This window comes from Eretmochelys imbricata, chromosome 2 (assembly GCF_965152235.1).
Source record: "Eretmochelys imbricata isolate rEreImb1 chromosome 2, rEreImb1.hap1, whole genome shotgun sequence".
In the NCBI taxonomy this organism is placed as follows: Eukaryota; Metazoa; Chordata; order Testudines; family Cheloniidae; genus Eretmochelys; species Eretmochelys imbricata.
In genome coordinates this window covers 81,258,135-81,270,297 of record NC_135573.1, presented here as the reverse complement: position 1 = coordinate 81,270,297, position 12,163 = coordinate 81,258,135, and the positions used below count along the sequence as shown (strand labels likewise).

Genomic DNA, 12,163 nt, shown 5'->3' with positions numbered 1-12,163 from the left:
AGGAGCAAGAGTGGGGACATGGTACTGCTCGAGGTAAGCACTGCCTGGAGTCTGCACCCTTAAGCCCCCCCACATGCCACAACCCCCACCCTGATCCCACTCCTGCCCTCCAAACAACTCTGTCCCAGCCCAGAGCCCCCCCCCACCCTGAACTCATTTCTGGCCCAACCCCAGAGCCCACACCCCTACCCCCAATTTTGTGAGTATTGATAGCCTGCCATACAATTGCCATACCCAGATGTGGCCCTCGGGACAAAAAGTTTGCCCACGCCTGCAATAGAGGAAGGATAATAGGAATATAGCTAAAATAAGTATAATTCAAAAGAGCATGTAATCAAAAAAGGAAAGGAGATCAAGAAAGTTAGTCTACTGGGAGTCCCACTTGATAAAGAATCCCCCTGTAACACTACTACATCTCTCACCCCCTTAGTAATTTCATTTTATATTTAGATGTTACAGAAACAAAAAACTAGAAGAGGGAATTTTGACTTGGCTAAAAGGTTTTCTGACAACCATTTCCCCTTCCAATGTGACATGGTGTGATCACCACAGGAAGGTTCCATTTAATCATGACACAGCCAGCTGATTTTAATCTCATATTGAGAGCATCATCATGTGCTTGAATTATATTTAAGCCTCTACAGGCCCCTGCTCCAATTCAGGGAGCATCTTCCTTAGAAAAAAGCAAGTCAAGGTAAGGCAGAGGGGAATCCTAACAGCTGGAAAAACTGAAAATGGCCTTGCCTTCACTGAGATTTTAGCTTGTGTTATTCTGGGGGGATTACTTCACTGCAGGTTCTTAACTCAGGTTCTTTCTCAGATGCTGTCCCCAACCCAGCTCCCATCCACACACAGACATCTGACCCAACTTCATTGAAGTTTCTAACACAGGCTAGCTGTCTCACTCAAGCCCAAGTGAAGCTTGCAATCAGGCTGGTAAGCTGCCCATTTGTCGTGAGGACACAGGAAAAACCATTCTACCGCGGGGGGGAAGGCACTGGAAAACAATTCCCTTTGCATTCCCAGAAGGACAGAAGATTTCTCACACAATTCATTGGGAAAGTCACAGCAGTTCAGCTTACCGCAGCACTAAGAACCATGCTCCCAGAAGTCCTAGTGACACATATGGGGGAATGCAACACCAGCAAGGACACTAACATGAGTGTGGCTGATCACCCAACTAACTACAGAGACCCCAAAAAAGTATATTTATACCATGTGTTAGCTAACATAACTAGCCTGTGCAACCTTCACTCAGGCTTTAGTCTATACTCCGACTAATTTTGGTTGAAAGCACCGCCAGAGGTTAACTACATGGAAGAGAAGTCAAAGCTGAAACTGTTTGGAGTTCTATAATGCCTGCCGAACACCTGAGCCAATAAACTGACACAAGCATTTTTAAAATTTCAGGCTATGACCTAGCACTGAATAGTCACACTTAAAAATGAATTTTAGAAAGTTTTAGTCAATTTTAAGCATCACAATTTACAATCAAACTAATCAGAAGTTATAAACCTTATTTTCAGGCCTATAACAGAAATCTAGACTCATGTAGGGAATTGTGACTGACACCATTATAACAGAAGGTTAACCATTGCAGAATGACACCCAGTATATGACAGGCAAAGTGGATCCTACAACATAAGCATTTAGTAAGTAACAAGGTATTACTTGATTAAAGTTGCAGTGATGATGGGAAAGCACTGAACTTGAGTTTAAGTCATTTTGTCTGCACACACAAAAGGAACATATTACTACAAAGGAACAGACACTTACAGAACTGCCCATGCAGGAGAGTGCTTCTTCTGCACGCTCTACTCTGCTACCCTTGGCACTAACAGTGAATGCTCTTGTGACATGACTGCAGAACTCCACCGAGATACCACAGCTCTGAAAGTAAGAACAGGTCAGTTAATTTCTTGGCGCCAAGCTATCACTTCAGCCCCCACGTATTGAGGGCCAAAGAGGCTATAAATTACTGTCCAAGATGCCAGTCTAAATATACAAGAGAGTCAAAACATACAATTTGACTTTTCTAAAAAAGCTGGGATCAGAGATTGTAGGGCAAATTTTGAGAGGGGGTTCTGGTGACAAAACCATGAGCACAGAGCTCAGTGACTGGTTTAAATATAATTTATTAAAGCAGTTAATATGTAAAAAGCACCAGTGTATTGACCCTTAGGAAACTGGCTAGTGACTGGATCACTGACTGTATTGGGGGGAGGAAAGACACACACAACTGGTCTTGCTGTAGAAACATTCTCTTATGTAACAAACTTTGACATTTGATCCTGTGTTTTGATACCACTCCAAAAACAGGTTCAATATTTGCAGATAAACACCCATGGCGATAGTATGTGTATCTACACTGCATTATGAAAAAGTCCAACGGAGATTGGTAAGTCTGCATTGAAAGAGTCATTGTACTCCCTCACTAGCACTTTTTCTTCTCAGGGTTCCATTATAAGTGTGTATCTTTTGCTTTTAAAGTCTTTCTTCAACTGTACACCTAATTTACTCCATCAGCAGCATTTTGTAGCATGGACAAGACATGAAGCATCAGAAAATGAGCTGTGTTTACATAGTTTTTGGCTATCTGGTTCTCACTTGCCCATAAGACATTGAATAAAGCCAACAAGTTTTTACTGGGCCTTCACTCATTTGCTATTTATTTCTCTTACAACAGCCACTGTTTGGCGCTAGAGGGCCAACTGCCCTTTTCAAGCCTGCATTAAAGCATCTCCTAAAACAAAAGGAGGACGTGTGGCACCTTAGCAACTAAAAATTTTATTAGAGCATAAGCTTTCATGAGCTACAGCTCACTTCATCGGATGCAAGCTGTAGCTCCCGAAAGCTTATGCTCTAATAAATTTTTTATAGTCTCTAAGGTGCCACAAGTCCTCCTTTTCTTTTTACGGATACAGACTAACAGGGCTGCTACTCTGAAACCTCTCCTAAAACAGTCACCAGAGGGCAAACAAAACATATGACCAGAGTCTTGAAATGGTTCTCCAAGGCCTACAGTAGCTTTTTACTCATTCCCCTTCCATTACACTACACCCTTTCTTAGTGATGTTACTGTATCCCTTAACTTAGATTGGCCACAGGCATTTCTACCCTTGGATCAGCAGCTGTAGTGTTCCCAGTGTGCAGAGATCTATTGTGCAGAGGCATCAGTCGGGTAAAACCTTAATCATGCAGGGATTAATGGTGTGGAGACAGTATGGCATGTGCCTGCACACACAAGACCAGACCTAAATGACATGATATGCAGCCTGCTTTTACTACTGCTACTACAGACAGAAGTTGCATCAGTTGTAGTGGAATGATGGAAAAGTTAGTAAATAGAAAAGGAGTACTTGTGGCACCTTAGAGACTAACAGATGCATCCGATGAAGTGAGCTGTAGCTCACGAAAGCTTATGCTCAAATAAATTGGTTAGTCTCTAAGGTGCCACACGTACTCCTTTTCTTTTTGCGAATACAGACTAACATGGCTGCTACTCGGAAAAGTTAGTGAAGATACAACCAAGCTCTGTTCTTCTCTGTGTATGCACACTGCCTGTAAAAGATGGGTTTTACACACCATCTCACACTGTGCAGTTACCTTTCTAACAGTATCTGTGCAAAGTCCCACACGTATAAATTTTCTAAAGCGCAATATAAGAGATTAACCTCTTCACTCCTGTCAGAATAAGTCTAAGGTTATGTCTACACTGCAGCTTACATCAGCATGATTTATGTTGCTCAAGGGTGTGAATCAATCACCCCAAGCAACATGAGTTACACTGACAGAAGTGCTCACGTGGACAGTGCTGTGTCTCCCGCCGAAGCTTCTGCCACTCACAGGGGCTGGAGTAGTTAAGCCCACAGGCACCAGCTTCAACTTTCCCCAGGGGTGCTCAACTCTCCCACTCAGTTCCAGGCACTCCACTCCTTTCCCAAGGCCCCACCCCCAACCCTCCCAAGTGCACCCCGTCCCTGCTCCTCCTCCCTCCCAGTGCCTCCTGCACACTGCAGAACAGCTGATCCACAGAGGGCAGGAGGTGCTAGGAGGGGGTGGGGGAGGAGTTGATCAGCATGGCCATCAGTGGACAGGAGGTGCTGGGGGAAGGGGGAAGTTGGCTGCCAGTGGGTGCTAAGCACCTGCTAATTTTTTTCCGTGGGTGCTCCAGCCCTGGAGAGCTCTCCTGTCGGCTTAAAGCAGCTACACTAGAGAGTTTACAGTGGTACGCCACCGTAAACACACTAGTGTAGCCATGCCCTTAGCAAGTTTTCTATACAAAACAGATATTAAGTTACAATTGTCAGGTTTTACAAAATAATGCCAGTCACAGATTTCAGGACATGCTATGTACATTGCTTTTGCACTGAGAACATCAAAGCCCCTTTAAACACACACACAAATACACATACCCCTTACCATAACAAGGTTAACCAGTGAAACAGCATTCAGGCTTATGCCCCAAAGCCACATTATTCCAAACATGTTGACTAGTATCATAGCAATAGTAATGGATACCATCACAGCAGCCCACACTTCAAAACCAAGCAGCACAGTCGTCACCAAGAATATCGATCCCAAGGACACGCAGAGGTTAAAGATGGTGTCATGCACAATTGTCAGATATTGTTCATAGAAGACGTAAAACACACTGTGGAAAGAAGAGACAGTCATTAGCCATCCATTTGGTTAGACCTATTTAGGAGATGATTCTTGGTGACATAAGTGTTTGAATCATTGAGGTTTGTAGAAAACACCTATCTATTCTTTTTCTTGACTCAGGGCTGAGCTACATTGAAAAAAATTACATCAGCATAACTACATCTCTCAAGTGCATGAAAATCCACACCCTGAGAGATAGTTAATCTGACCTAACCCTGGGTGTAGACAGAATTCTTCCATCAACCTAGCTACCGCCTCTCAGAGAGTTGGATTAGATATAGCCACAGAAGAATCTCCCATCACTGTACTAAGTGCCTACACCGAAGCACTACAGCTGTGCCACTGTAGCATTAAGTGAATATATAGTGTCAAAGTTTGACTCAGACTCACAATTTATCAGACCACTCTGTTTTATGAGCAAAGCTGCTCTGCTAATACATTTAGAAGTGAGTCCCCCGAGTGGGGCTTGTGTTTTTTAATTTATACAGTTTTTTGGAGAACAAGTTACAGAGAAGTTACAGACAAAAGAAGAAAAAGATTTTAGTCACCACCCTTCGCGATCCCTGAGACCAGTCACGTATCTTCAATTACCTGCCACTCTTAACAATCTCCTTTAACAGCTTCCAGTTAACTTAACTAATTGCACTTCACACCTTCCATTCTGATGCCTGCTTCTTAGACATGCTGGCTCTATCTTAATTGCTTCTCCATTCAAAAGCTAACTGTCCCTATGTGTGCTCCCTCAGATACTTTGTAACATGTTTTGGCATGCCCTCTCATATACAATGTATCCAGCATGTCCCCTTATATAACGTTATACTTATACAATGTTATACTTCCACAATAGCCATAGAGGAACCAGATTTAAAAAAAAAAAAAAAAAAAGAGTTCTTTAATCCTAGAGAACTATTTTCCTAAGTGTTTTTTTATTTGAGAACAGGGCAGTAAAAAGATATCAAATACAGGTAATAGGCTAAACCTTAAAAAAGTGAATTTCATGAAACATTAATATTGTTAAGAACATTCATATTCTTTCAAGTTTTTTTAAGGTGGAGAAAGTCAAAGGAATAAGTTTTACTGCAAGATATTGATTCCAATTTAATTTCATCAGCTGTTTTGAAGAGGTCTGAGGAGCAAGAAATTTCTCTTCTGGGCATTTAAAAGTTGGCTTTTTGTTTATTCTAAAATCCCCGTGTTTATGAGGGAAGAGTCCTCACAGTTTAGAAAAAGCATCAGGGAAGAGGGTCACGAAAAAGTGGATAGCAACAATTAGCAGCAAGAATTTAGAGCACTGAATCACTTGAACTTTTCAAAAGTTCAGTATAACAAGTATAAAAAACCAAGGGGTTTTAAAGGATAGGGAATAGCAGAAGGTAAAATGAAGAAATAGTGGCATCTAAGGAAAATCCCTAAGACCTGCACAAGTTCCTGAATGGCTGGTCAGCCTTCTACAGATTCAGATAGGAAAAAGAAAAAGCAGAGGACATATGGCTCCGAAGAGATGATGGTTCAAAAACTGGAGACACAGGTAACTCCTGCAAACTGGAGAAGACTACCATTGTCTTTATGTCTGATGAAGTGAGCTGTAGCTCACGAAAGCTCATGCTCAAATAAATTGGTTAGTCTCTAAGGTGCCACAAGTACTCCTTTTCTTATTGTCTTTATTGTGGGGTAGATTGGAAGAATCGCTGGCAGGAGTAGGTTGGAAAGCGACTGGCTTCCAACAACAATGTATTTAATTGTCTTGGTAGAACCCTTAACACAGAGGTTCTCAAACTGGGACCTAAAGACGTATGCTGGTGGTCCCATGGTGCTGGCTTTCCTTATTTCCAGCTGCTAAATCATAGTAAAAAAAAACAACTAAAATACTTTAAGATCCTTCCTCAGCCCTTAATACATACATCCAGCCAACATGCACTTTCTCCAGAACCCACGACCTCTTCCCCAAAGTTACTATACACACATTCCTAGAGCGAAAAAATCCACCACATACCTGTAAGGGAACACACGGTAATTCTTTTCTTTGATGCCCATAGTTTCAGTAATGTTATCTGCTATGATCCGTGCTTTTTTCATAGCATCAATGAAGTCAGCTGAAGTTTTGAGCACTGTATGGTAAGTCATAAAGTAAGTAGCTCCAACATCAGAGTTCTTGTTTATGAAGTTGACAGCAGAGCTATATGCAGCATGTCCTCTGTACATGAAGTGCAACTGTATTACTTCATGGTCAAGCAACAACAAGATCAACCACTTTCATTTTGATGCCAAGAATCAGGATTTCTCAATGTAACACAAATAGCAGAGAAATCCAACTATCTGCAAATTCTTATGATACGAGACATGGGTTCTACAGTGTTATCAGAAAATATTCCTAAAGTACTAACTAGCGCCCCCACAAGAGATCATGTATGTTGATCACTTAGGTAGGATGTTCCAGACAAGATAACTAGGACAAAAGAAAATCTGATACTTACAACTTTGCCTCATAGGAGCACAAGAGGATTTTCTGTTTTTAGGTGGTCTGTATTTCAGTATGTTTTTAAAATTAAAATGCAGGTGTGCCCACAGAGGCTTGGATGATGGGTATACATTTCATAAACAAGTGTCACTGTTGGTTCCTATTTCACCTGCTAATTTTCAACAGAGATTAAACTGATTCAGTCTATAGGCACTTACCCTTTTCCACATTTAGGATTAGGGTTATCGGACAAGAACATTGGCAAAAATTTCATGAAGTCTCCACCCTGAGGCCTCTGCTTGCCTTCTTGAGTCAGTGGACGGCAACGCATGCAGGATACATCGACAACTGGAAAAAACAAAAGCAGAAAGAAATAAAAAGCACTCAATGTCAGCCAGACAGCAAGGGTACATCTATAGGACATTGTACAATACTCAGTTTCACTTCAGTGACCTGAAGGGCTCATCCAACCCTAAAAGAACTAATTCTTTCACTGCTGGATAAAGGTAGCTCATATTATATATAATATATATATATACATACATACACACACACACACACACACACACGAGTAAGAAGAGTTATATAAAAATTTTACTCTTCTTACTCTATCCAGAGAGAAAACCCAAAATACAGAGCTAAGTCCTATATTTTCTGCATCAAATACACCCATTTCTTTGTGCTTGGGATTGCTGTTACATTAGATAAGGCTAGTCCAATACAAAGACTAAAATAGTGTTACCGAGCTCTATGTTCTGTATTCAGTACCATACAACAGATCCCAACACGCAAGGCACAGTGCAGGCAATTTTCAAGACACGAGGGCCATAAACTGCTTATTGCATTATCTAGAGCTCATAAGGATCAAAGTGGTCCGTACGCCAATTAGTTATTTTGGGAACATTATTGTCCAAAAGGGCATCTTCTAAGAACGCAGCATTTTAACATTTAAACTGCATTAAATTTAGTCTCCTTCCAGAAATGGCAATAATTCCAGAATGGGAAAGTAAAGTACATCTAGCCAATTAAAAAAAAAAGTTGCACAAAGCAGGTTGAACGCTGTGATATTAAAAGAAGAGGGTAGATTCAAGTCCTTATTTAGAAGAAAATGTATTTGAAAAGCTTTTGTAAATATGATTAAAGCAACACTGGAAACATGAAAAAGAAAACGCAGAGTACCTGAAGCATTGCAGAACTGTCCAGTAGTGTTGTAGACTCTGCAGCAGGATGACTGTGGTTTAACCCAATCAAAATAATCATCAATCCATGAAGAGGGGGGAAAGCCTATCCTTGTGCTGAAACATAACAAAAATAGATACCAATAGATACCAGACAGATGATTCAAGAGACACAACCTTAATTCTGGCATTTCCTTAAAAGCGTTCAAACTTCACAACTTTTAGAGTTCTTTTAACATAGCAAATTACATACAAACTAGGTTTTTAAAAAACCACACTGAAAAAAAATTCCATCATTCTGACATCGACACCCACAGGGTTTAACATCAGGATTGGAACTTTAGATCCACAGCACAGACCTCTGCTACTTAAGCCAATGGGAGTAGTGGGTTATCTTTTATGTGGACCAGCACTAGAGGGGGATGAGAAATTTTGCTGGTGGGTTTCACAGATCTTTGCTGACAGCAGACGAAAGGTGAGACACAGGAATCTTGGGTTCCATTTCAGCTTCTGGAGGGGAATGTGTTTAGGGGTACCTAGTGTGCTCTGCCCCGTCCCCTCTAGCAGTCCCTGTCCCAGTACTATCTATTCTCATTCCCCAACTCTAGCTCCTCATACCAGTCTCCTCACATAGCCAGTCCCTGTCTCACTCACTCCAGACTCTTCATCCCAGTCCCCTGGTTCAAGGCTCCCTGTCCAAACCCCAGTCTCCTCATCCCAGCCTCTCCCCAACCCAGTCCCACTCTTCTGCTCCCCAGTACTAGTTTCTTTGCCCAGCCAGTCCTGTCTCTCCCCTGCCCGCAAGCTCCCAGGCCCAATCAACTCCCTCCACCACACCCCAAATCAGTGATTCTCCACCAGGGGTACATATCCGTATAGGGGTACATATCTTCCAGAGGGTACTTCAACTCATCTAGATCAGTGTTTCTTAACCCAAGGGGGCACAGAACAGGTTTGGGGTGGGGCGGGGAGGGGCACCTGCAAAGCTAAGTTACATGCTTCAGCCCCAGGCAGCAGGGCTCAGGCTTCAGATTCCTGAAAGGGGTACAGTATTCTGGAAAGGTTGATAACCACTGTCCCAGATGTCTCTTGTCCACACTGCATTTGAGTCAGACCACTTCCTCCTCCACACTGCCTAGGCACCGGCGGATGAAGCATCGAGAGCACAGGAGAAAGATTCCTCTCTCTCAGTTCCTGAGCCCAGCACCACATGAATTACAGCAGCAATTACAGAAAAAGTCCTGCTCAGCCCCTGCAATCACAACCTGGAGCATGCTAAGTACAGATGGAATCTTTGGTGAGTTCAAGCGGTCAAGCTCTAACAAGTCTACCTGAGCATGTCTTAACTAAAATTTTTCAAATTCAGTTTTTTCATGGGAACAGCAAGAGGGCACATCCCTGACACCAAAGAAAACTCCTCATAAAATTTCAGGTCCTTGATCCAAAGCATGGAAGCACTATAATTGTAGTGTTTTTTAAAAACACATGTAAAACTAAGTCTTTTCCCCCCAGTCTTGTTCTGGAAAACTGCTGAACCATTTTTGCTAAAGCTTTCCAAAAAGTTCAGTACAAGGCAGAATCCCAGCATGGAAAATTTCAGCCCAAGCATTTGGCAAACTTATAAGCAACTGAAACAGGAAGTGTTCCTTGTAATAAGACACTGTGATGTTGCACTCCATAATGTTTAATGGAAATATGCTTATGAGTGTGACTATAATGTGACTGGAATATGCTTCATGCAAAAGGTCTCTTGTAAAGTATCATTACAAAGCTTATAATCTACTGAGTGTGGTCATCCTATTTGTATAAATGTATCATTCTTGTATCTGAAGCTAGAAATATGAAGTATAACACTGCGGTCCTACTGTAATTAGGCAAAGTGTGGGCCATTAATGGTGATTCAGAATCTTGATGGTTCCCATTGACTAGGACAATTGGTTGTGGATGGTTTATTTATCTGCAAGCCTTCCTGTGTGCCTGTGGGCCAGCCCCTGGGTAATGAAGAATGAGGTCTTACAGTGACATGTGACCCTGTCACCTGGTAATGAGATCCATCTTAAATCTGGTACTTTTCCATTTAGAAGGAGGGGTGGGAACCCAGAGACACAAAAGATTCCCGCCTTGTGCCAAAGCTATAAAAAGGGGGTGGAAGAGAACAAAGGAGGCTGCCAGTCATGAGAACACCCCTGTTTTCCACCTGAGATGCCTGCTGGAACTAACAAGGACTGTACCAGGGGAAAGGATTGGGCCCAGACTAGGAAGGAGTCTAGCGTGTGAAAGAAGCTTATTGGAACATCTGAGGGTGAGATTTTACCTGTAAACAGTTTCTTAAATGTATTAGGCTTAGTCTTGCATGTTTTGCTTTATTTTGCTTGGTGACTTACTTTTTTCTGTCTGTTATTACTTGAAACCACTTAAATCCTACTTTTTATACTTAATAAAATCACTTTTGTTTATTAATTAACCCAGAGTAAATGATTAATACCTGGGGGAGCAAACAACTATGCACATCTCTCTATCAGGAGTTAAAGAGGGTGGACAATTTAGGAGTTTACCCTGTAAAAGCTTTATACAGAGTAAAACAGATTTATTTGGGGTTTGGATCCCATTGGGAGCTGGGTGTCTGGGTGCTGGAAATAGGTGACCTGCTGAGCAGTTTTTGGTTAAAGTCTGCAGCTTTGGGGGCGTGGACCAGACCTGGGTCTGTGTTGCAGCAGGCTAGCATGTCTAGCTCAACAAGGCAGGGTTCTGGAGTCCCAAGCTGGCAGGGAAAACGAGCTCAGAGGTAAATTCAGCATGTAAGGTGACAGTCCCCAGGGGGGGTCTCTGTGACCAAACCTGTCACACATGTGCTGGGCAACTTTAGCTATACTACTTGCTCTAGAGATCAGTAGGAGAAAAATGCTGCACTTACTAGCTGTCAATTTCTGCTGCAGTGAAGACTTGTTGCACAAGTGAATTGTTATTACATCCAACTCCACCACACACCATGTTCTGCCCCTCCAAAGAGGTGTAGTTGTGCCCTTCTTCTAGGACAAAATACACAGGAGGACCTGCATGCAGGTATTTTCTGAGATATTTGAAGTAATCCATTACATAGGAGTCCTTAAAAAAGAAAACTTGAGTTAAATCTCTGAAACAGCTCAGTCTGTCCATGTTTCTCATCTGTACTGTGTTAATGCTGAGGAATTGTAACATGACTTTTGTCTAGTCAGAAATAGGTGACGTGTTTCAATTATTTGGTACTGATTAAATCATTTCCTTCTGCAAAAAAAAAAACAAATTTTTTAAATCAACACTTACATCAGGCATGGAAAGAGACTGATCCAAGCCAATCTCTACTTTGTGACAAACTGCTATACTGAATGACAAAAGGCCCACAAACAAGGATATCTGTAAGAAATTACAAGAACAGCTTATGACACACAAGAATGGTTTTAAATAAAGACTTCAGCCCTACACAGTGACTCCATGCATTAATACTCCTCATTTAGGAAATCAATCATCCATTATATTGCTATCATGTAGTGAAGTTCCAGAATAAGTATACCTGGTTGGATGGTATGGTGATGGCAGTATGGTGATGGCAGAAGCACAAAGAGGAGCTATTTTCACCTCAGAAGGAAGGTACAATCAAAGCCCAAATTAAATACAGAACCATATTACTGACTAAGAATGCCAACTACTGACAGAGTTAACCATATCACAGAACCAATCAGTAGTAAATGAAGTTGGGAACTAAGGGTCTAATCCAACTCCTATTCAGGGAAATGGGAGACTTTCCATTGTGTTTAAATGGAAGTTGGCTCAAGTATCAAATCCAAAAGAAAAATGTTTATTTTACTTCTGCTTACTAAAAATT

The 12,163-nt window shown here is 41.7% G+C and overlaps 1 protein-coding gene across 1 annotated transcript in view; it reads right to left on the bottom strand.

Annotated features, from left to right (window-relative positions):
- The window catches only part of NPC1 (NPC intracellular cholesterol transporter 1), a 52,356-nt gene that overhangs the window by 2,763 nt on the left and 37,430 nt on the right, over positions 1-12,163 (bottom strand). Inside the window, exons 17-23 of the mRNA XM_077810364.1 lie at positions 11,605-11,694; positions 11,216-11,406; positions 8,303-8,418; positions 7,342-7,471; positions 6,659-6,859; positions 4,423-4,654; positions 1,777-1,890 (exon numbers count right to left, since the gene is read on the bottom strand). Of these exons, the coding sequence (XP_077666490.1) occupies positions 1,777-1,890; positions 4,423-4,654; positions 6,659-6,859; positions 7,342-7,471; positions 8,303-8,418; positions 11,216-11,406; positions 11,605-11,694 (1,074 nt within the window). The remainder of the gene's footprint in view (positions 1-1,776; positions 1,891-4,422; positions 4,655-6,658; positions 6,860-7,341; positions 7,472-8,302; positions 8,419-11,215; positions 11,407-11,604; positions 11,695-12,163) is intronic.